At 46.2% G+C, this 24486-nt stretch overlaps 2 protein-coding genes and 1 long non-coding RNA gene across 17 annotated transcripts in view; 1 reads left to right on the plus strand and 2 right to left on the minus strand.

Annotated features, from left to right (window-relative positions):
• The first annotated feature begins 338 nt into the window (after window positions 1-338).
• Window positions 339-18332, plus strand: KATNB1 (katanin regulatory subunit B1). Of its 6 annotated transcripts, XM_053399306.1 has the most exons (21): window positions 387-510; window positions 1913-2034; window positions 2281-2560; window positions 3181-3311; window positions 5084-5201; window positions 5777-5877; window positions 6280-6321; window positions 7322-7405; window positions 7559-7674; window positions 9011-9082; window positions 9348-9498; window positions 9825-10012; window positions 10895-11025; window positions 11802-11852; window positions 12197-12273; window positions 13189-13311; window positions 14102-14251; window positions 15365-15441; window positions 15935-16009; window positions 17049-17165; window positions 17769-18332. In XM_053399306.1, the coding sequence occupies exons 3-21, from the start codon at window positions 2521-2523 to the stop codon at window positions 17899-17901; spliced, it is 1977 nt and encodes a 658-aa protein (XP_053255281.1). In that variant the 5' UTR covers window positions 387-510; window positions 1913-2034; window positions 2281-2520; the 3' UTR covers window positions 17902-18332. The 6 variants fall into 6 exon arrangements, with proteins under 6 accessions (XP_053255285.1, XP_053255281.1, XP_053255280.1 ...); XM_053399310.1 differs by lacking the exons at window positions 387-510; window positions 1913-2034 and adding an exon at window positions 339-357; XM_053399305.1 differs by lacking the exon at window positions 1913-2034 and having other exon boundaries at window positions 398-510.
• Window positions 14011-15948, minus strand: LOC128419055 (uncharacterized). The gene is made up of 2 exons (XR_008331803.1): window positions 15571-15948; window positions 14011-15481 (listed from the first exon to the last, which is right to left on the minus strand). It is a non-coding gene; the product is annotated as an uncharacterized LOC128419055 (long non-coding RNA).
• Window positions 18333-19871: 1539 nt separating the features above from the next.
• The window catches only part of KIFC3 (kinesin family member C3), a 36861-nt gene continuing 32246 nt past the window's right edge, over window positions 19872-24486 (minus strand). For 9 of the 10 annotated variants that reach the window (XM_053399298.1, XM_053399297.1, XM_053399303.1 and 6 more), the window contains 4 exons: window positions 23780-24009; window positions 22891-23025; window positions 22114-22213; window positions 19872-20334 (listed from right to left, as the gene is read on the minus strand). In XM_053399298.1, the coding sequence (XP_053255273.1) occupies window positions 20309-20334; window positions 22114-22213; window positions 22891-23025; window positions 23780-24009 (491 nt within the window). In that variant the 3' untranslated portion in view covers window positions 19872-20308. Of the gene's footprint in view, window positions 20335-21102; window positions 21136-22113; window positions 22214-22890; window positions 23026-23779; window positions 24010-24486 lie in introns of all 10 variants that reach the window. The other variant, XM_053399300.1, reaches the window with a different exon arrangement.

Here is a 24486-nt window from a genome sequence, read left to right on the forward strand (position 1 = left end):
CTCTTCCGAAATCGGCGCTCACTCGCAGCACAGACGCGGCTTCTCCGACTAGCAAAGCCTGCAACGAAAAAATCTCAAGTTAACCCGGGAGCTGCGCAGTGCGCGCCACTCTACATCCTTCCTTCAGTCTATAGTATACGTATCAGAGGAACTCCCTCCCTCTCCCCCGCCGTTCTTCGAAGCCTTCTTAGCAATTGGCCAGTCGGGCCGGTGGAGGCGGGCTCTGAAAACAAATTACGACGGCGGGGGCCTCGGTTGTGTTGGGAAGGCGGGCTTTGGGCTGATTGGTGAGCCGGAAGGCTCGAGGGGCGGACGTGATTGGTCAGCGGCACGAAAGGTGGGCGGGGCCAAGTCGTAGTGAGTTGCCAGGGCTCCGGTTGTCAAGCGGCAGCCAATCAGGGTGGGGGATGGGAGCGGGTGGTGGAGGCGGAGAGCGCTGAGAGCCGTTCAGACGGAGGAGCGCGCGGGTAGGAGACAAGCAAGGCCGGCCGAGACGGGCCTCACGTCGGGGTAGGCCGTGGGTAGCCGCAGCAGCCCTCACCCGAAACCTCCCTGGAGCGGCGGCTGGCCCGGGAAGGCCTTCGGGCTGCCACCCGGGGCCGGGCCGGCCTGTTTACATTCCCTCCCCCGAGCAGGTGCTCGCCTGTCTGGCGGTGTGTGCCTTGGAGGTCCCGGCCAGGCCTTGCCGGAGGGGAGAGGGCTGCTTCTCCTCCGGGAACCGCATGAGGTGGATGGGTGGGATCTTTCTCTCCCCGGGAAGAGTTGGCTGGCCTAAGAGAAAGGATTTCCTCGGGGCTGAATGGGATCTGCTGCCCACAGCACTTTGCGGGGTGGGGGTGGGAAAGTTCACAAGCTCGGGTGGCTTCCTCGGATTCGAGTCACTTGCTCTAAACACCGGTGGCTGGGAGGTGCTGACTGGGAGAGGGCCGCTGCCTTCGTGCCCTGCTTGGTGGGGGGCGAGATCTGGTTTCTGGGTCTTAAATAGGCCTTTAGCCTGATCCAGTTAACAGGGCACTTCTGAGAAGCTGCTGAGATCACCTCGCCTATGTCACCCATAAAAACTCCATCCTGCCTAACACCTGTAGGGATGCAGTATACACGTATTTATTGTTTCATAAAATTTATGTGCTGCTTGATTATAAAAGCAAAAGCTCGAAGTGTTCTACAAAAAGAATAAAGTGTTGCAGTTATTAGTAAACAGAGGCAATCTTTTAAAACATTGAAAAGTAATTAAGGTTGGCAGCAAGCAAAAACAAAAAATAATGATTAAAATATGTGTCAGCATCTTGCATACATGGGTAGGCTTGCTTAAACAGACATGTTATTAGCAGGTGCCAAAAACAGTGCTGTGTAAGTGTGGGCCCTACCACACTAAAATATTGATTTCTTACCAATGTGGAATAAGTATTATATGCCACCTGTAACAGAACCATTTCATCAGTTCTGTACAATGGGGTAGTAATCCTCAATCTAGAAATTGCATGTGTGGGTGGAAATTTGACAGTAAATTGAGGAGTGGAGCATGCAGACAAGAGTTAACTCCCTCCTGGAGGTAGGCTGTGAACAAAGTGTATTTTTGAAGGCTACCTGTCAGTTTTAGGGATCCTGCTTTCAGGATCAATTTTGTGCCCCACTGTCTGTCTCTGCACTACTCCCAATAGTTGTGCTAGCTGTATCCCAATGCATCTGGATAACAACACCAAGTTGTCAAAGTCTGCTCTAATTTATTGCTCATTGGTATAATGACAAAAGTACCTTTTATTGTTTTTGGAAGATACACAGAAAAGTAGGAGTTCCTGATCACTTACATTCCATGTTTAAAAACAGAATTGGGTTGTATCCAGCCAAGTACTACTTGGAATATATCCAGTACAATTAACGTACCTAACTTAGTCATGTTCATCAATTTCAGTGGGTATACTCTGAGGAGGAGTAATACTGTATGCAGCCCAATTCTGGAAATACAGTCATACCTTGGAAGTCGAACTTCTTGAGAGTCGAACGTTTTGGCTCCCAAACACCACAAACCCGGACGTGAGTATTTCGGTTTGCATCCAACGTGGGTTCCGTGGGTTTTGATTGACTGCAGGAGCTTCTTGGTTTCCAAACGTTTTGGAAGTTGAACAGATTCCGTTCAACTTCCGAGGTACAACTGTACCCGTTCTAAGTTATTGTTATAAAAAAATGATAAATGAAGAAACTTGCTAAGCTCTATTTTAATGTAGTATGTTTTTCTGCTGTATTATCTGAACTGGTTTAAAATGAACACTTTCCTCCTAGGTAATTTTATTGACTGCTTCCTTGGATTTTGCTTGCATTCTGGAAGAAATAGGCCACTGAATAAGCCTAGGAGACATCTTCATATTTTAAAAATAAAAGTGCCATCGCCTTGACTGCTGCAGGACAGTTCAGAAACTTGAACCTTGTATCTGGGGGGTTGAGCCCCACACATGCTGGGGAAAACAGAGCTTTGGGAGAGAAAAAAAGACTGCTTTCTGTAGCTGTGTGAGAATCACTGCAATGGCAGCTGCAGTTGCCACCAAGACAGCTTGGAAGCTGCGTAAGTGAAGTCCACTCTTCTGCGTTTATAAACAGGATGTGTTCAGTGCCTGCAATTTTGTCTTCCACTCCTGCTTGACAGCTTGGGTTTCAGTGTTCCCCTGATCACTAGCATCAGACTTGGAGTCAGGTACCTGGTCCAGCTGCTTAGCTGATGACTTAGTGTCTTGTGTGGAATTATATTTAAAAAATCTTACTATGGCCAGAAGGGCTTACATTCAGGCAAGTGGACATAGAATAATTAGCTTAAAAAGCTACAATACATACCAGATATGTTACAGAAAGGTAGCCGTGTTGGTCTGCCATAGTCAAAACAAAATTTTTTTCCCCTTCCAGTAGCACCTTAAAGACCAACTAAGTTAGTTCTTGGTATGAGCTTTCGTGTGCATGCACACTTCTTCAGATACACAAAAGCTCATACCAAGAACTAACTTAGTTGGTCTTTAAGGTGCTACTGGAAGGAAAAAAATTTTTTTGTTTTATACCAGATATGTGTACCTGTTCACATATACCTCATCAGTAAATGCCAGCTTAAATGTATTGATTTTTGTCTGGGGTTGTAATGGGGGAGAGATGTGGTGATAAAATGTGCTCATGTCTGCGTTTGCTTTTTTCGTATAGAGGAAATCACAGCTCACAGCAGCAATGTTTCTTCACTTGTGTTGGGCAAAAGCTCAGGTCGGCTCCTTGCAACTGGTGGAGATGATTGTCGAGTTAATATCTGGTCAATTAACAAGCCGAACTGCATTATGGTAAGGATTGGCTAATTTCTCTTTGCTTGTGGGCAGTGTGAGTCAGGGAGCAACCTCTGGCATTAGTTTTAGCCACCCTCCTTTCTATACAGGATCAAACATGAGAAGGGAGGTTTATTTTAATCTGTGCTTTCAGTAATTTGGCTAAATACACCTAAGTGAGCCAAAGTAAAGTGCAGTTAAGGCCAAAGTGCTGAGGGAAGAACAAGTTGCATTGACTGGCGCCTCGTGGATTGTTCCTCCCTCAGTTTGAGGGACAGAGCATGATGGCGCCTTCACCCAGCAGTATATTGCAGGCACTGCTGCTCAGGATATACAGTGATGCCTCGAGTTACAAATGCCTCAGGTTACAAACGCTTCACGTTACAAATTCCGCTAACCTGGAAGAGTTACCTTGAGTTGAGAACTTTGCCCCAGGATAAGAATGGAAATTGTGTGCTGGCGGCGCAGCAGTAGCAGCAGCAGCAGCGAGAGGCCCCATTAGTGAAAGCACACCTCTAGTTAAGAACAGTTTCAGGTTAAGAATGGACTTCTGGAATGATTTAAGTTCATAACTAGAGGTACCACTGTACCACCAGGTAAAGGCACCATTGCACTCTGGCCCTTGAAATGGTCCTGGGCGATGTATCAATACATCGCCCAGGCCTAAAGATGACATTCTGGTCTCTTCAAAAACCAGGAAGTAGTTGGATCTGACATTAGCAGGGTTTCAGTCAAGTGTCCTTCCTTTGTTTTTCATGCAGATCTGGAGATATTTTCTCCACCACCACCTTGCCCACTGTCTTTTGACCTATGAGGAGCTAAATTGAGCTATTGAGACTTGTATGAGTGGCTGCCTTGGGAGCTGTGGCTGTAGATCCCAGTATGTGTGTAATCCTTTGACTTGGAAGGGCCAAGAAGCTGCAGTAGTATCCCTTTCCACAGCAATGGCCAGTTTGAAAGAGTTTTTCTTTTGAATGATTTTTCTTCCAATCCAACCCCTGCACTTTTTCAAAAGGGCATTTCTCTCCTCTTCCACCCCTGCCCCCCGTTTTTTGTACGGTAACTTACTAGTGCTGCAGAATTGAATCTAGAGTGGGCATTTTGACTGTTGCAGTACAGAGCATGATGTTCTTTGTACTACTGCATAGTTTGTGGGAAGTTTGTGATGCAGCTTCATTTCATGCTAGCTGATGGAGCTGCAATTCATTATACACATATCTAGAAGTAAGCTGCTGAACTCAGTGGAATTTACTTTTGTCCAGGTAGACATCTAGCCATAAACCTGCATTTCTGGTTGATGTGCTTAGTGCACCATTAAGAAGCACTTAATGTGGTGGCCAAGCTCTATATGGCTCTTGGCCTTTGCTTCAACCCTCCTGCAATGGGGCATGGGATTTCCCACTATTGCAGCAAAGCTCTGTGGGGGAAGTGCTTCTGAGTGTATATTCTGCTGGATTTTATTAGTCAATTAATGACCAGTTGTTGTAACATGAAGACGTCTTCACTGGGTGTATAAAGGAGGTCCATATTGGCACCAGGTGACATGTGTGTGAGAAAGAGACACTTGAAGGAGGACCTCTGGTGAACATGGGAAGGAATCAAATTTCTGCTCTTGCTGGAATACTGAAACTTCAGTGCCTGTCCGCGGCTTTGAACGTGGCTTTCACCTAATCATTTCACTACTTGTGGTGTGATGAGTGTAAACATCCTAGCTGTCCTTGTTGTTGCATGCCTTCCTGTGGAGTGGGCCACCTTCAGATGATTCACTGCTGCTTTTTCATTTTGCCCAGAGTCTAACAGGTCACACCACACCCGTGGAGAGTGTGAAGATTAATACGAATGAAGAACTGATTGTTGCGGGGTCCCAGTCAGGCTCCATTCGGATCTGGGATCTGGAAGCTGCCAAAAGTAGGTTCAGAGCCAATTCTTCCACCACTTTTCAGGTTGCCCAGCAGCCCCTTACTTTGCAAAGAGCAGAGAAAGAGAGAGAGGGCGCAGCCACACAAGGAAGGACGATATGCTCAACTTTGAAAACTGCAGGGGACCTCTTCCTTCACCTGGGTGGGGGAGGTGTTGGTACTGTTCAGACGCCAGCCCTATGAATAAGAAGAGCTGTTTTGTTTGCACTCAGATCTTTATAATTTTCCCCAATAATATTTATCCATTTGTGTTATGTTTACAGTGCTTAACCTCAGCAGTCAACAATCTTTCCTCCATTACTTTCATAGAAAAGCAGGTTTTAATTTGATGTGTTTGATAGATGCTTGTGATTTCTATTTTAAGAGACTGTACAGGGAAACGTTAAAACATTTGTATGAGTTTCTGATTTCATTCTAAACTAGATTATTTTTTTAAAAAAGAATTTTACTGAACCATTGAAATAGCAAATCTGGTTTGAACTGAAAAACTATCAATCCTGCATCTTCTTAGACCATGCTTGCATCTCAATTCCCTGCCCTCCCTTTCCCACCTTTCCCATCCAGTTCTCCGTACATTAATGGGCCACAAAGCGAATATCTGCAGCCTAGACTTCCATCCTTTTGGAGGTTTTGTAGCTTCAGGATCCATGGACACCAACATTAAGGTAAGACTTTTGAGTCTCCCTCACTCCCTGCGTGTGTATTTCAGAACAGCAGGATCCCCAAAGGGCTGCATATCAGTGGATGTAAGGAGCTGTTTTGTATTAAGTCTGAGGAGTTGTCCATGCAGCCCAGCAATATTCTCATGGACCAGAAGCCGCTTTCCAGTGGCGTGGGCAGAGCTCTTCCCAGCCCTTTAACTATGAACTGATAGTGCACCCAAGACCTCATTTGTGTGTATTCTGCACTTCAGCTGACATCCTGTTTTTGAAATTCAAATAGTTGCATACTCTTAGAAAATGTCCCTCAACCCCAGGACTTTTTTAATTGGAGACCGGTGCTTTGGAAGATCTTCAAGACACTTCCAAGTTGCCATTGTAAAGCTTTTGTCCATTTCCTTCATGCAGCTTTGGGACGTGAGAAGGAAGGGCTGCGTCTTCAGGTACAAGGTAAGAAGGAAAGCATATTATTTTGTCTGCAGGGCACCCCTCAAATCTCCTTCTGCCTCTGGGAGTTCTTCCATGTCCAGTTACTACAGTGTTTCAGTTTGGAGAGCTCATTGAGGCAATCCCACCCACAGGTTCTGGGCCGTTTACAAAATTCCCAGCGCCTATTACATAAACAGGGTCTACATTGCCAGCCCTCAGGCCCCACCCAACCAAAGGAAGGGCCAGTGGGGAGAGGGGTCCATTGGGTACTGCTTCTTGAAGGTGCCCAGAGAGGCTTGATGCCATTAATCTTGCAAGTTAATATCTTCTCATCCCTTTTGTACTTTGGTACTGATCTTCACAGCCACCTTGCATTATTTTTTAAAATAGGGTGCTCCAGTTAAAAAGCATGCACTCGCTCACTGAACTATAGCACCCCCTGCACCTCTTCCCAAAGTACAACCTCTTCTCCTCCTTTTTTTTAGCTCCCTCTGACTCGTTTCCAGGGCAACCCTTTTTCTGTGCTCAACTCCTATCTTCCAAAATTCATGGTTTCTTTCCACTGTTGACGGAGCCCTCAGCTGGTCTCTAACATGCCAGCTGCCCCTCACAGCAATTGAGAAAGGCTCCCCTCCCTCCTAAAGGAGCCCAAGTACTTGGCAAATCATTAAGCTCTTCCCTATCCAATCTCATTTTCCTTCCTTACTAGAAAGTGATATTTACAATGTTTGAAGCTGTATCTTGGCTATGTCTAAATGTAGCTTTCACCAACCTGGTGCCCTCCAGATGTTTTGCATGCTGGCTGGGGCTGATGGGAGTTGCAGTCCAACACATCTGGAGGGTGCCATGTTGGAAAAGGCAGTCTAAGGGATTGTATTTTTTCTCTTGCAATATAGTAATTTCACAAGACAGTTGTTGTGAGACATGCTCAGCCTTCATGTTTCCTGTGTGTGACCCATTATTTCATCCTGGGAGTGCCAAGCTCTGCTAGGAATGAACTGGGTCTGTTTTGACTTTACAGGGCCATACTCAAGCAGTCCGCTGTCTCCGATTCAGCCCTGATGGCAAATGGCTGGCGTCGTCTGCAGACGATCACACAGTGAAGGTACTGGCCTGATTTTGCTAGACCCCTTTGGCACTCACCTTCCTTCTTGTGGCAGTTTTGACTGCTTGCCACACCAAGAGGTGCTCTTTTGTGCCAAACAATCAGGAATGGGGTTGGGCAACCTCAAGACTTTAAGGTTCTTTCTCTATCTAGTTGTGGGACCTGGCGGCTGGGAAGATCATGTTCGAATTCACAGGACACACGGGGCCAGTCAACGTTGTAGAATTCCATCCCAATGAATACCTGTTGGCCTCTGGTAGCTCTGACAGGTAAATTCTTGTTGGGAAATAAGTGGGGGACAATAGCATGTAATGTGGCTCATCTGCAACTTGCAATTATTTGCTGCAGATACTTACATTTTCATTTGTGGAATTGGAATAATTGTTGGTGATGATTGAAACAGCTTACCTTTTGAATTTCCTGTTTAGGGAGGTCCTTCTGGCCTCTTCATTATCCTCTTCTGGAACCTAGAACAAGGTCATACCTACCTGAATCTTTTGGTAGATGTCATCATGCTAGATTTTGGAGTTTGGTATATGCTGATGGCTCTCAAATCTTCTTTCTCTTCTTCCTTGAACCTTGGTGAGACTATAGAGTCTCTGAAATGATGCTGGATAAATGGGCTGGATGAACTGAAGCAGGTTCAGAGGAGGTGTAGATCAGGGGTCAGCAAACTTTTTCAGCAGGGGGCTGGTCCACTGTCCTTCAGGCCTTGTGGGGGGCCGGACTATATGGGGGGGGGAATGAACGCATTCCTATCCCCCACAAATAACCCAGAGATGCATTTTAAATAATTTAAAATAATTTTACTCATGTAAAAACACGCTGATTCCCGGACCATCCGCGGGCCAGATTTAGAAGGCGATTGGACAGGATCCTGCCCCTGGGCCTTAGTTTGCCTACCCATGGTGTAGATGAACAGTGGGCCTGTTGAGTTGAGAGTAGGCGTAAAATCTGTCTGAATGGCCTTGCCGCCCCTTCTGAAGGAACAGGTTTGCTGCTCAGGGGTGATATTTGACCCAGCATTACTGCCACAGCTGTGCCTTTTCCCAGCTGCACCAGATATATTTGCTGCACCATCTTGTGTAAGATAAAAGATTTGGTCTCTATCATTACAGGAAAGTGTTTTACATAGCTCACAAACGTGGTTCTATTTGGTTTAGAACACAGCAGCTGGGACTGACCTTAGAGAGTGGTTGTTACAGAGCCGCCCTTGTTACCAGTTGGTTTCTGGGCACTTCAGAGTGCTGTGTTTTCCTTTTAAATCCCAAAGTGCCCTAGCCTCTGGACACCTTTGCTCTTAGGTCCCGCCATGTAATTTTAAGAACGACAGGAGTTTCTGATGAGGTTGCCATCATTATCACAGATCTATTGGCTGGTCATGGCTAGAGCAAACTTGTGAGTAACTGAGTGCTCTGTTCCTTGCCTGGAATCCCAGACACTCATCTGCACCTGTTTGTTTTTTGTGCTCCATCCTTATTTTTATTAGGACCACAGACTGTTGCTAGAAACAAAGACCAATGAATAATGAAGTGTTGGATTAACTCCACCTTGCCTTGGGCCTAGGAGATCACATAGGTGTTTGTTGTTTTTTCTGTCTTGCAGAACAGTCAGGTTCTGGGACTTGGAGAAGTTCCAGGTGGTGAGCTGCATTGAAGAGGAGGCCACTCCTGTCAGGTACATCAGACTTGGGCAGTGATTTGTGTCAAGAGGCATGAGGGCATGTTCTTGCTTTGTGTGACTTTGCTATGGGGATCCCAGACTCTTAATGCTCTTTCAGTTCCAAGCTCTGGTTTGGCCAAGCGGCTGAAGCGAGGAAAGCATGCAGTTAAAGGCTAGCAGAGATTGTGACCATCTCCTGACATAGAATATCAGTGGCACACCTTGTTTTGCACCAGTGTCTGGATGACCTGCACATTCACTTTTCCCCTCTCCCCTTCAGGTGTGTGCTGTTTAACCCTGATGGCTGCTGCTTGTATGCTGGCTGCCATGATACCCTGAGAGTGTATGGCTGGGAGCCTGAGCGCTGTTTTGATGTGGTCTTGGTGAATTGGGGCAAGGTGGCTGATTTGTCTATCTGTAACAATCAACTGGTGAGTGACTGAAGGGGCAGGAAGGGACTTGGGTTTCCTTCTCTGCTAGTGGGTGCAACAAGTGGACATGCCACAAGTTGTGCTTCTGACACTGGCAGTAGCATGGCAGGGCTATTCCTAGTCCACACTTGGCCCCTGACTCTTGCAAATGGACCCTGAGTCATCTCCTCCTCATGTCTCCTGGTAGTTTTCATTTTGAGTTTGCTTCCCGTTCCCCTCACATGGTTGCCAAGGGGGATTCTTGTTGACTTCCCAGAGCACTTTGGCTGCAAACCTGATGTAAAGTTGACTTGCACAGAACATGACTTCATTTCTGTTCTTCACAGATTGGTGTTTCTTTCACACAAAGCACAGTCTCTTCCTTTGTGGTGGACCTCAGCCGAGTCACAAAATGTGGGCCTGGCACCCGTGGACTGATTCGGGATGACAAGCCTCTCACTCAGCCCTTGCCTGCGGGCTCTTCCCTTCGACGCATCTATGACAGGCCAACGACGACATGCAGCAAACCCCAAAGGCAAGGAAGGAAGGCTCCTCCTAGAGGGCGGGAGGTGGCAGCCCGTGTATGCCAAAGGATTTAGAGATGGAAAGCAAAGGGATGTTCTCAGTGGTTTCTGTGTGGTCCCCTCCATTGGTTCTGGGGGATTTTTCTAAGAAAAACTTGTTTGCCTATTTTTTTGTGCATGGCTTTAAAAGAGGATTAGCCAAATTCGTGGAAGATAAAGCCATCAGTGGCTACTAGCCACGGTGGCAATGTTTTTGGTGGCAGAATGCCTCTGAATACCTGTTGCTAGGAATCCTAAGAGGGGAGAGGGCTGCTCTTGCTCTCGGGTCCTGCTTGTGGACATCCAGTTGGCCATTCAGGGGAAAATAGGACGCTGGGCTTCAGATATAGCTGAAGGAGCATCTCCACCTCCATCGTTCAGCCTGGACACTCAGGTTCTCCTCTGAGGGTCTTCTGGCAGTTCCCTCACTGTGAGAAGTGAGGTTACAGGGAACCAGGCAGAGGGCCTTCTTGGTGGTGGCATCCACCCTGTGGAATGCCCTCCCAACAGATGTCAAGGAGATAAAGAACTACATAACTTTGTGTAGGGGAGGAAGAGAAAGGAGAATGTTAGCCGCTTTGAGACTCCTTCGGGTAGTGATGAAGCGGGATATCAAATCCAAACTCTTCTTCTTTTAGAAGACACCTGAATGAAAGCAGCTTTGTATTGGCTAATTTTTAATGTTTGACATTTTTATATGTACTAGAAACCTCCCAGAATGGCTGGGGAAACCCAGCCAGATGGGCGGGGTATTATTATTATTATTATTATTATTATTATTATTATTATTATTATTAATCTCCCATTGGCTTCAGGGCTGTTCTGGTATTCTTATATCTGTGGTTTAATGACAGAATGAAACACAACTCAGAGAGCGAGAGGCGCAGTCCAAGCAGTGAGGACGACAGGGAAGATAAGGAATCCACAGCGGAGATCCAGAACACAGAAGACTACAATGAGATCTTCCAGCCAAAGAATCCCATAAGTGAGTGCTGCTGAAGTAATCTGTGTGATGCCACAAAGCAAACCAAGGTGTCTTGCGCTGTTTTCCCCATTTTGTAATATTCGATCTTTGTGTGGCAGTTGTGAACAAGCATGTGACTCTCCCACAGTTGTTTTAATTTATCGTTGCCTCCAAAGACTTTCAAGAGGCAATCTTAGGTTCACAACTTGCTACTGAATATTGTGTTCTGGCATGGTCAGTCATTTAGAGGTAGAGTACTAGCATCTAAGTTTGCAACATGTGTTTGTTAAAGTATTTGCACACCATCCTTTGTACAAATACATCTGAGGGCAGTCCACAGTGAGAATTTACATCTGAATATATAACTAACACTGCCCCCACCCCCACCAGCAAAAAAGCCCCACACCAAAACACTGATTTGGAGCCATATGTAACTAGCTGAACATAAGTCACATTGAAGTCATTATTAACTTGTCCCATTGATTTCAGTGGAACCTAAGTACAACTAGCTTAGTCTGAATTCTACCCAATATTCCCAGGATGCATTTTTAGCACATGGAATGGTTGTTCCTGTCTCTTGAAAAGAAATGTGGGAAGGAGTCAAGAGGCATAACTGTACCCACTTCTTCCTCAGAGGGAGAAATATTTATTAATCCCTTTACTTGTAATGCAGAAGTGTTACTGCCATAGTGGAAACAATCTGTAGACTCATGAAGGTGACACCACAGGATCCTCTAATTTCTTGTGAAACTTAAATGGAGTGCAAGGTTAGGTGCTTTATTTTTTGTCTTTTTCAGCTCGAACTCCACCCAACAAGAGTGAACCTTTTCCTGCACCTCCAGAGGATGGTGAGTTGGAATTTCTTTTTCAAGTATTGAGAAAGAACCAGAGAAGATCTCCATACATCTACTGTATTGCTGGCTTCACATGGACATTTACAATGTCTATGTTGCTGGGGGAAGTTGTGAGTTATCTTTTTCTCGAGTTCGGATTCTTCAGCTTTGCCTCCAAAGGGCAGCGTGTCGGCCCTTGGGGCAAAAGAGCCATGGACTGTCTTGGGTGAGAGTGGCAGGAGCCTTTGAGCCCAGGGCCATAGATCCCAGGGTCTTTGACTTCTAGGGCAGAGCTCTCACCTGCTGCCACTATTTGTGCAGTCTTGATAGTAAGAAAACATAGTTTTTCTTCCCTCCAGAGCCCATGGTTGCCAAAGAAGCCTCAAGGCTCAGTCAAGTGGCAGATATTCCGACTCCGTTGCCAAGCCAAGAGAATGTAAGTGCCTTGCATCCATTGGTGTGCCCTCTCCTATTCCTGCTCCCCCCCACACCCTGGCTCCAGAAATGATGGTGCCTCTATCCCAGGATTTCCCAGCCTTGGGTCTCCAGCTCTTTTGGGATTACAACTCCCATCATCCCTAGCCTGCAGGACCAGTGGTCGGGGATGATGGGAAATGTAGTCCAAAAACAGTTGGAGGCCCAGGTTTGGGAAACCCTGCTCTAGCAGCATGAAAAAGAGGCAGTGGCCTGTCACTGTGTTCTAAGCAAGGAAGTCCAGACCAGCCAACCTCCAGGTGTGTTGGACTACGACTCCCATTTGTAAAGGAGTTGTAGTCCAAAATCATAGAATCATAGAGTTGGAAAAGACCACAAGGGCCATCGAGTCCATCCCCCTGCCAAGCAGGAAACACCATCAGAGCACTCCTGACATATGGTTGTCAAGCCTCTGCTTAAAGACCTCCAAAGGAGGAGACTCCACCACACTCCTTGGCAGCAAATTCCACTGTCGAACAGCTCTTACTGTCAGGAAGTTCTTCCTAATGTTTAGGTGGAATCTTCTTTCTTGTAGTTTGGAACCATTGCTCCGTGTCCGCTTCTCTGGAGCAGCAGAAAACAAAACAAAACATCTGGAGGGCTCCAGATTGGGAAAGGCTGGGCTCAGTGGGGGATTTTTAAAATTACTATCATTTTTATAAAAAAAAAAAAACACCACTTAATTGCCAAAACCTCCAAGTGGTTTTGAAAGGCCTTCCCCTGCAGATCTTGGTTCTGGTGGTTGGAATTCCCTGCAAGCTTCTTTCTTACAGCCAAATGTGGTGGAGGTGGGGTGGGGGGCAAGATGAGACCCGGGGATTTCCTGAGCAGATCCTATCTTGCACCTGATCCTTAACTCCATCTCCACTTCCCACAGCAGCCTGACCCTATTCAGAGGTCGCCAATAGCATCCTCGACCCCCAAGACCAAGGTTGAGCCATCTGTGATCCCTGCAGCCAGGAATGAGCCTATCGGGCTGAAGGCCTCTGACTTTTTGCCAGTAAGTTTCTTCCCTGTAGAAGAGGGAATGGGAGCGACAAGTGGCTGTCATCTGGACAGGAAGGAAAGTCTAGTGGTTTGCCTGTCCTGCGCACCCTGCTCTTTGACTGCTTCAGAAGTTTTTAGCAGGTGTCAAAAAGGGGACAGTGAAGGTGCCTGCTTTATGTCAACAGGCAGGGAGTTCCAAAGTGTGGTGCTGCTGCACTAAAGTAGCAATTTTGTATTGTGGCCCTTGTAACAGTGCCAGTTCCACAGATCAAAGTGGTCAAAAGGTCTCAGATGGGGTAAGGCAATCCCGCAGGTAAACTGGTCCACAAAAGAAGGGATAACGTGTAGATGAAAGGACATCAGAAACTAGCCTTTAGCAAGAGCATGGATGGTAGCAGATCCCCTCCCTGGCTAAACACTTTAGATATTTGTCAGCTAGGGTACAAATAATTTAATTGTAGGCTAGTGATTTGGTTGGGTAATAAATAGTATGATTGAATCAAGACAAAAAGCAGAGCAGCAGCATTTGTTGCTAAATACCAGCTAGCCATTCTGGGCAAATCAAAGGTAATCTTGTCAAGGAGACGGTAGAAAATAATTCACAGCCCAGCATCCCCATCTTTCCAGTTGTAGTGATAGACCTAGTATGTTCCATTCTTTTAACAGTAATTTTTCTGCCTCTAGTTGTGTTAAGTAAAACTGTAATAAGCTATACAAAAAGGTATAGTTTATGTGTTTGTGTGTGTAATACATTACAGATTAGACCATCAATGCCAAGTTCCCTTTCCTTTCTGTCCTTGCAGGCTGTGAACAACCAAAACCTGGCGGAGATTGTGGATGAAGAGGCCATGTCCCAAATCCGGAAGGGACACGAGACCATGTGCGTGGTGCTTACCAGCCGCCACAAGAACTTGGACACCGTAAGGGCCGTGTGGAGCACTGGAGACATCAAGGCAAGTGGCCTTTTTGTTGTCTTTGTTAAGCAGCACAGTGCCAGGGGCTTTGGGCTTAGCAGGTCCAGATCTCAAACCTCCCACCACTGTCAGCTTGGATACAAAAAGCTTGAAGTTTTATTGTTATCAGTTGACCAAGAGAGATGCAGATGATGAATGAGCATCTTTTGCTCCAGCTGGGGAGAGGGGCTGCTTTGGGAGCAGGCCCTGTGCCTTTTAAGAAGGCTCCTTCCTGGTGACCTTGGGCACCCAACACATCCCTTTATTCAGGCCAAAATATTTGAAATTCGGGGTGGGGGTGGGGAATCTGCAGTAGGAATACATTCCACAAGTTGGTTATTATGGTGTAATCAGCAGCATCTCACCTTCCCATGCTGGAAGGAGAGGGCTTCCACACAGTTTTGCTCTACCTGACAAGGAGGTAGCCCAGAATCATTCTCAGCAGTGGGGTGGGTGGCAGGACTGTGACCTGCAAGGAGACCCCGTAACTCAAGATGTGACACAGACTCAGAATAAGCATTCACGTTCTCTCTTGTGGATGCCATTCCTACTAGAGGGGGCTGCCTGCTTACTCTCCACTCAGAAGGAGCATTTCCATGGCCACATTATCCCTGTCACTTGCATGAGCCTTGAAGTCCCTTAAAGAATTGTGCTAATTTTTGGTGGTCAAGTGCCTCAGTGGCCTTTAGGGGATGCTCCCTCTCAAGATGTCTGCTGGCTGCCCCCTGGGGGGCCTTGGTGTGTTCTGGCAGATTCTCAGCCAGTGCTTGTCTTAGTCTGGAGATGAGCTTCGGGATGAGAAATGGCTCTTACAGCCCCTGAGGCAGGATGTTCCCTGGGTTGAGTTCTTCCTGCCTAAGAGAGCATCATCATGGCAGGTGACCCTGTTCCTATTTGCTTGACAAAATATAGCCTGCTGTGTATAAAGAGACACTTTTGTCCGATGGAAGGGCTGAAACCTGCATGGCTGATCCCCTCTGCCAAAGGCTGTGTATAGATGTAGCTGAAAGCCTTGGAAGACGTTCTTCTTTACCACCACTTGGCTTGCCTTCATGATGTCTATCTCTAGGAGACTTGCCCTCATCCTGATTTGCCTCTCTTGCTTTTTCTCAGACATCTGTGGACTCCGCAGTGGCCATCAACGACCTCTCCGTTATGGTGGACCTCCTAAACATCGTCAACCAGAAGGCGTGAGTTCCAGTTTGCTTTCCTGCCTGAAGAGAATGCTTTCTGTCATGTGGCTCAGGATCCTCTTCCCTTCTTGGGTAACCTACAAGTGCCTCTTCACCTCTTGAGTGGAGGTTGTGGCCAACAGTTACCCACAGGATCCCAGGCCTTATTTCTTGGCAGCCCCCATATCCTGCCCCATGAAAACTTGTGGGACTTGGTGGTGCCACCTGGTGCTTACACCTGCTAGCCCTGTGCTGAGCCTGGAGCCATGGCATAACTCAGATCCCTCATGAGGACTCACTAGGCTGAGAGTCACCTGCTGTCTCATCCTTTGGCTCCTTTCTGCCTTGGGGTGAGCAAATGAAGCTTCTTTGTCCTGAATGAGGTCCATCTAGCCCGAGACCAGCAGCTGCTCTCTGGCTAAGGTCTCTGGAGTGTTCTGCAGGTCAGAGGGGTTTGCTGTTGCAGGGCAGGGGTTGGGGTATCTCTCTGGAGCCTGTATTCTCTTTCCAGGTCTCTTTGGAAGCTGGATCTGTGCACAGTCATCTTGCCTCAGATAGAGAAACTTCTGCAAAGCAAATATGAAAGGTGAGTCTTCTGACAAATGTACGTCCTTGAGTAAGAAGAGTGCCTGATCAGTCAAGTGCTTTATTGGCTAGCTGTAGCCAGCAGCTTTTGAGAGTTTTGTCAACTTGTATTTGATGATGGTCCTGATGAAGTGGCAGTAGCTGCTGCACACCTGTGTGTTAATGTCTTGTACATTTTTCTTATTCTTATTCTTGGAGGGAGTGGGGTTGTGACTTGCCCAAGCATCTCTGCAGGCCTGGAGGTGGGCCAGCAGGGAAGCAGGCCTGCCAGCTTTGGGCTTATCACAACTTCACTTTGCAGGTGCTGAACAGAAGGGGACCATTGCCCACTTTGCTGTCGCCATGGTCCCAGTGCACTTCTATATTGGTCAGGGTTCCCCCTCTGCCCAAATTTGGTGTCATGTTTGAAGCTTTAAATCATGAGGGGATGTCACCAGCAGAAATAAGGACTGAGAAGGGCCCATCCTAAAGCAGGCTGCCCCACCATCCAACAAGAGAAGTTTGCAGTTCAAGCAGGAGTTTCCTAAGAAAGTTGGATGTTGAGTTTTTTCCTCTTTTGCTTTACTAACCACCAAGCTGTGGTTTTCAGGGAGTGATTCCTCTGCCCCAATATTAAAACCACTTCAAAACCTGAGTAGTTGCAGCATCTATGTGTACATCACTTTGTGTTGACGCTTATATACAATTGTGTCACCCCCTCCAGGGGTGTGTGTGTGTACACACACAAATTCAGCCCTGGTGTGGGTTTTTTGGAAGTGCTTCAGAAATCCCTGCAGCAGTGTGGTTGCATTTTGAAGAAGGAACTGGGTGAGAAAGAGGTCATGTGAATATCAGTTGCTTTTAACAGCAGCCTGCTGGGCAGATGCAGGGTGCCCAGCAGAAAAGCCTTCCTGCATCCAGATTTACAAGAAAAGAAACTGGAAGGACAACTGATTTTGCTGTGGCTCTGCCCGTCCTCCTTCACCTGCTTCTCCACTTGCATTTTAGGTTTAGTTGTGAAAACGTTTGTCCTATTCTGATTCTCCTTGTTCTCTTGTCAGTTACGTCCAGACAGGCTGCACTTCTCTGAAGTTGATCCTGCAGAGGTTTCTGCCCCTGATCACAGACATCCTTGCTGCGCCGCCATCCGTGGGGGTGGACATTAGCCGAGAAGAGAGGTAGGGTGGCATCCCTGTTGCTTCCGTTCCTATGTTGCAAATCCTATCAGAACCTTCCCCCGTACCAATTTAGCCTCCGTGCACACCTGAATCCCACAGCTAGCTTGGTCACACTTGCCCCACAGAATCTTGAACAGTTCCAGTTTGTTGCTTTTAGGCTGGAAATATCTGGGCTCCCTCCCACACAACTGCCTTTATCTACTGGGGGGGGGGCGTGCAGAAGGGGAAAATCTCATTTGGCTTCTGCCAGTCAAGCCTGTATGCCTTGCTGCTGTGTGTCCCTGCACTGGCTAGCAAGCAGCAGGTATCCACTGAAAGCTGGACCTTTTTAGTTGTGGTGTGGGTTTTATATTCCCATTGGGCCAAACTGATCACATGCCTTCTCTGTTTTCCAAGAACCTTTTTGTTTGTTTATCTACCATGCTCTTTACTTTTGTTTAGCTGCTGCTTCAAGAGCATGTTCTGAATTTAACAGTTCGGTATTCTTGTTGCGAAATGCAGAAGAGCAGGGCATCTAAATAATATTATTTAGTATTGGTGGATGTTGATCAGTCATGGTAGCCCCTCCGTTCCTTCATCCCAGTCTCTCTTTCCCATTGACAGGCTTCACAAATGCCGTCTGTGCTACAAGCAGCTGAAAAACATCAGCAACATCATCAAGAACAAATCTGGACTCAGTGGCCGCCATGGCAGTGCCTTCCGTGAGCTGCACCTCCTGATGGCTGTCCTTGAGTGATGGGGTGGTGCCCTTCATCCATCCACACATACCGCCTGAGGCTCGTCTTCCCTCCATGGCCTCTCACTCCAGCCACTTCGGGTAGTTTTGTTTGGTGTCCATCTCTCCACAGTTCTCCAGGAGGTAAGGGAGGGGGCTGATGGGTTGGGTGCTCCATGTTCAGTGCCTTACAGGCTACATTGCAAACTGGACTGTCCTGCTGTGGCACAGACCCCCTGCCTTTCTGTGTACATAGCTGCCTTGGGCGGGGGCGCGCGGCAGCAAATGGGAATGCTGTGTTATAATCCAACCATGGACAGCATCTCTAGACCCTGGCAATCAACAGTGCTTGGGACCAACTCCCTAGTGATGAGCCCGGCCCTGCTTCTTTTCCATCCTCAGTGTGGTGGGACTTGAGGCAGGAGTGGGTGGGATGGGACCACCTGCCTGTGCAGCTGGAGGAGTTGAGCCCCACACTGCTGCCCCCTCTTGTTTTGTTCCATGGTGGAAAGGCTCGATACTGAGGAATAGCCTGCTCTTTCCCCTTCATCTCTTGTTAAAACGCTGCAGTCTGCTGTTCATAAACTGATAAGTTATGATGAATTTCATTAAAACGTTTGTAACTTTATTTTGAAAAACAGTAGTTCTGTGTCTTTCCCCTTCCATAGCTCATAATTTTGTTTAGGTTACAGATTCATATTCTAACTCCCACAAAAGGAAAGTCTTACAATGCTTTACTTTATATATTATGCCCTTTTCTTCTTTAAAATGAAAGTGACCCTTGGCCCCCAAAGTGACCTAGGAAAAAGCAGAGAGGAAGCGGGTAGCTCCAGCTCTGTTTACCCCAGCAGCCCAGAGACATACCCAGAGGTTTTTCTCCTGGTTTGTGGAGTCAAGTACTGAGGGGGTGAATGCCCTCTGGTGTTGGATGTCCGCTCATGACAAAGTTAAGTCCAATTTGTAGACTAAATCCACCCCAGAGGCAAATTTTATCCACTTGTGTCGAAAGGAAAATGTTATAGCTGTTTATGAAAGCAGAAGGGAGGAAACAGCTTTGTTAAAAATGATTTGAATCTGAATTAAATAGCATCAGATAGACCACAGATTGACTCAGAACAGATTGGGCTGATGAACAAAGGAACAGATACATATCCAAATTGAATCTTTTGGCTCGTGAACACCCTTAGTAAATGCCAGTTTACAACTTGCCATTTTAGTCTGATCTCCCTACATGCTACTTCCTTTGTGTGTTTTGTCTATTTAATTTTATACGCCTGATGGCATGTCTGCATTTCATTTAATTCTATAAAGTGCTCGGCCCTAGCACTGTATTGAATTGTTGAGTGGTGTGAGCTTACATTTGGAGTAAGTTTATTATTTGAAAGTGAGAAAACTAGGGATACTCAAGGAATTTGATGTATATATTCCAGAGTGAATTCACTTGGTACACATCATGGGTGGGATCCTTGGAGACCTAAGGTGTGTTTTTTTGTTTTTTTTAAAAAAGGCAGACCATAGATCACCTCATAACAATTAAATTTGCAGAGAAATGCATACTTGAGACTTCTAAAAAAATACACATAGAAAAATGAGAGAAAACAGAAGGAACATAGACAAAAGTGACATGGAGTGAAAATAAACAGATATATCCTTAAATACAATAATAAAAACAAATAGGAGCAAATAAGTAATTCTGTATGTTACAGGGACAATGATCCCTTCTGTGGAGCTCATTAGAGGATTTCTAATAACCTGGAGTATGCGGGAGGAAAGATGAAATTCAGAGAAAATGCCTTTAGTCCCAGCTATTCTCATAGCTGCTCTGGCCTAGCCAACTACTCATTGTGTGAAGTGAGTACTAGTGTTGCAGGTTAAGCTCTCCCCTAGTCCAGCTGAATTTTGCTTCCACTATTGCTTTTCTGTTACAAGGAAGACCGCTGAGTTGTTCTTTTTATAAAAAGCAGAAACACATGGTGCTTGGAAGCCACATATTGGTGCAAAGAGTTTATTAAATTAAAAAAATCAATGCAGAGGGCCAAAAGGATGGGAATGGGTCTAGGACTTCCATTCTCCTTTTAAAAATATAGTAAAATTCACCTCATGTCAAATAGGCAGATGAACCATCTCCTGAAGTCCAGTTGCATCCAAGCGCAAGTCCATCCATTGCCAGCAACGGATGAGGTACAACAGGGGGCTGGCATGTCACCTTCTCTCAGGACGGGAGTGTGTCTGATGGAGAGACCCTTCGCAATTCAAGGGCTGGCAGATGGCACCACCCTTCTTTTTGCTGTGGCTTCCCTTTCTTTGTGTCTCCCAAATCAGTGTCTATTAGCCTCTGAGGTGGGCAGGAAGATGAGTAGTCTCTTTAAAAAGTATTCATGGTTTCTGAAACTCCTTTTAAAAAAGCATGTTCCTCAAATCAGCTGCTTCACACAGGAATTGGCCTCAGTTTCCCTAAAAAAAACAAAAAACCCAAGGGAAAATATTAGGGCACTTTGCTTTCTACTCCTACACTGCATCCACAGTGAGTGCCAATCATCTCTTTGCTACATGCATAACAGGTCACCCATGAGTGGCAGCTGGCCAGGCTCTAGCCAAAACCTCTGTGCAGAATGTCATGCTAATTAAGTTTTAAAAATACAAAACTAAAAGAATTTACAAATTGTGTTATATAATCTAATGGCAAATGATCCTTCAAGTTATGTTTACTGCATTAATGATTCTTGCACAGGAAGAGTTTCAGAATATGAAGCACTTTCTTAAAGCAACAGAAAAGAGAAGCTGGTCAGGGGTAGGTCAGAAAGCCACCTCTGGCGACAGATTTGGAGATCTGATTTGAGATCTGAAGCAGAAAAGGAATCTATGAAGGAGCAGGCAGTTATGCAGGCACTTTAAGTACAGTATACAATTAGATCAAAGAAGAGTTATCATACAATGCCCAGTGGCTCCATCCCTAGAATGCTAGAGGTTTCGTAATACACCTCCATGGTTACAAGCAATCAAAACATGCTTTAAAAAGTAAAATAAAGGTGGAAACTTAAGTTCTCAAGGTTCAGTGCCACTTCCCAGATTCTGCAGATGTGAAAATGCCATCAACTACAAGCCCTGACCCCCAAGAAAGCAGGAGAGGTTGTGCCCATTCCCTGCCTCCCTGGCCAAAGCATAGCCCTTCACCTTGCTAAGCAGCTTAGTCTCCAGCACCCAGCACCTGTCCACACTCACCTGGAGGCAGACAGAGCTTCTCTTAATTCCAGGCTGAAATCAAATGGGACAACAGGTTTGTTTTGCATCCCCACACTTATAAATTAAGAGGAAAAGCAGCCGGGCGTGTACTGCATCAATGAACAATTAGCTGCTTGGTGACACCATCATGTCTTGATGAGTTTACTCACAGCATCTGGCTGTCCAGCATGGCTGCTGGAACCTTCGATTTGATCCAACAAGAGCAATTCTAATCCTTGAACTTCCTAGAAAAGTTTATGAACATGGAGTGTGCCTGGCAAATGATGGATTTAAGGCTGGAGGCAAAAGGACTACCTCTGTTCTAATTGTAAATGAGGATAGCTGATCTCAAAGCAAAGGTGCATGGAGATGAATGTTGTCTAGAGGGCTCCCTACACTCTGTGCTTCTCCTGGAATACACTTGATGTTCTATGCACCCATCCCTCCCCTGCCATTGTGACCTGATTTGCCCCGGGAAGAGCAGAAAGCCACTACTCATGAACATGAGCAGCCAGAAGATTTTCTAAGCACCCAGCATCCATCCTGGTCCAAATCAATCCCACTCTCTACTGCCACCCCTACCTACAGTATATACAGAATGAAGGGGTGGCTGGAACAGGAGGGTTGTCTGATCTGCTTCCTTGAGGGACGTTTCAAGGCCTATTTGTGTGTCTCGACATCATATGGTAAATGAGACATCAGCCTCCTGTTTACTGCACCCTTCCTGATACCTCTATTATGCTGCTGCTTCCTTCCTCCTACCCCTGGATGATTACACAGCAGCAGTGAGGAGAGGGCTTGCCCTGTTGCAGGCCTCATCTTCAAAATAGTTTTGAAATAGTTAGGCAAATGCACATGCACACACACTCTGAGTGTCCAGAGGCACCAGTTGTGGAATTCAGCTCACCTCTACATGAAAACCCAGAGAGCATCACTGTGTCTCAGAATCTCTGGGAGAGTCAGAGTGCCCTGAGGAGCAAAAGGAAGAGCCGACTTCTATGCAAGTCTTACCTGACGTCTGGAGTCTTGCCCGGAGTGAACTCGCTCGCCGAGTCCGAGGAGAAGACTGACTTCGGATGCAGGGCTGTGCTGTGACTGATGATGAGTCTGCCTAGAAGAGCCGCCACAGGAGTTTGCAACATTTTATGTTAACTTTGTGGAGGTTTGTGGTTTTATTTTTATATGAGAATGATTTTAGCAGTACGTACAACCAATATCACATTTCCAAAATAGAAGCTGTAAAACACCAAAATTGGAATTTCCATAGCAGTAACATACACAATAACTGATTTGGTGTTAAGCCAATATAACCACGGCCCACCCAAGACATTTTGGCACCTGAGGTAGATCCCAAATGGCGCCAGGGAAGATCTACATCAGGAACAAGGGGGTAAGGAAGATCAGCATTGGGGTTTGCCCCTGTGGATCCTACTGCCTTATGCGGTTGTCTCACCTTGTCTCATGGGTGGGCCGGCCCTCAATATGACATACAAAGTCATAAGGGAATACAGCAAACTTATCAAACTAAAAATATCATATACTACATCATGATACATTTGTTTTGGCTGATTTCCCCTCATATCTATTTCTGTTTACCTAAGAAATATGAAATCTGAAGTGAAAAAGGCCTTGAAGGTTATTATTTACACTAGATTATCCAACCAGCACCTGCCTGGTGTCCAGATTATACCAAAAGCGCTTCCCTGTAGGCAAAGTATGAAGCAAGAATAAGCCCAAAGATACACTCCTGCATAAGAAAGCAGGATGAAACCAATGAGGGCCAGTTACCTCTAAGTGCTCCTGACTGGTCCAGGAGCCCAATTCTGTCCTCCGAGAGCCACAGCCCAGTTCAACAGAGCGAACCCTCTCAGCAAACTTAAGGGAACAGAGTGTCTCACTTGTATTTTTCTCCACAGGAGAGACCTGACCAGGGAGGGAAAAGGGAACATTCATGATTATCCATATTTAAAGCTGAAAGAACCGAGGGAGAAGTGGTGAGCTCCTGCTGATGCCTCCCGCTTATAGATCTATGCTGTTTGTCCCCTTTCCCCAAAGGTGCATGAGATGGAAAGCAGGGAGAGAAACAGAAGGAGTCTTGCTGCCCTTTGCAACTTTGGGTTATGCTGGGTTTTTCTTTTTTTCTTAGGCAGGTGTGGGGAATGCTCCAGGGCTGAGATTACACAGCCAAGCACACAAAACGTTTTTTAAATATCCAAACAGTGCAGGCAGGGAACTTACACCAGTTGTTGCATGCACAACTGCACATGGCAGTCAAAACAGGAGTGGCCTTTTTGCTAAAGTGTTATTCTGGACAATACGATACGATACGATACACTGTGTGTAAATTGCTAACAAAGAATTTTATTTGTGGTGGGGGCTGGAAATAGTTATTTGTTCTATTGTTACTTGATGTATTGCATTTGTCAGTCTTTTGCAATAACCGTTACTAACTTTAAAATAACAAGCATCTGGACTGCTGAATACATTTTTATTATTCCGTATCCAGATATTATTGAAAATAAATAAAAATATAGCAAAAGAAAACATCCAGGAATGGCATAGCTCTCAAGGAGAAGTAGGCGCATCACACTGCACCAAATACACTGAATATGCAATTCATTATGTGTCACTTGAAAGCCCCCCCCCCCCCAATTATGGCTCTTATGGAAGCACCCACCTGGACCATCATGAGGGTCTTGCTGTCACCACTGAGAGAGTCTTGAAGCAGGTAGGTCAGCTTGGAGTTGCGGAATGGCACATGGCCCTGGCGGGAACGCAGGGCATAGATCACATCTCCCAAAGCTGAGAGCGATTTGTTGATGTACTGGGCCTCACGCAGCCTGCTCCCCTCTGCACCAGACCTCCCCACACGCTCAGATCCTGCCAGATCGACCAAATTCAGCTTCCCTAGGAGGAAAGAAGTCAGGCACACTTGAACTACAATCCTGAGCATACTTACTTGCTAATAAATATGTTTAGGACTGAGCTATTAGTATTCAACAAGACTTTGGGTCTTGGCAAACAACAGCCAGAGCCATCAATAAGCACCCTTCTAAGCTCACCAAGAAACCAAAGAGCTTGACTGTATGTAGAAACTGGTGGTCGAGAACCCAAGGGTTCAGTTACTGGTTTGTCCACAACGGTGGCAAACACAATGCAAAGGAACTATCCCAGGCTACCAGCCAAAGTGATGCCCAGTAATGTTTCTTACAATTTATTCTGCTCAATTAAACCTGGTGGCTCACTGCATGGACCTCTCCTGGACCTTGTCTCAAGTATCAACCGGCCTGAGCTACATTGTCATTTGGCTATCATCTAAAAAATTAATTGTCATATCTGTTTCCTATGTGATTCACTTACAACCTAGGTTAGGAGACCATGTTT

The sequence above is a fragment of the Podarcis raffonei genome, chromosome 8, assembly GCF_027172205.1.
Source record: "Podarcis raffonei isolate rPodRaf1 chromosome 8, rPodRaf1.pri, whole genome shotgun sequence".
Taxonomy (NCBI): domain Eukaryota; kingdom Metazoa; phylum Chordata; class Lepidosauria; order Squamata; family Lacertidae; genus Podarcis; species Podarcis raffonei.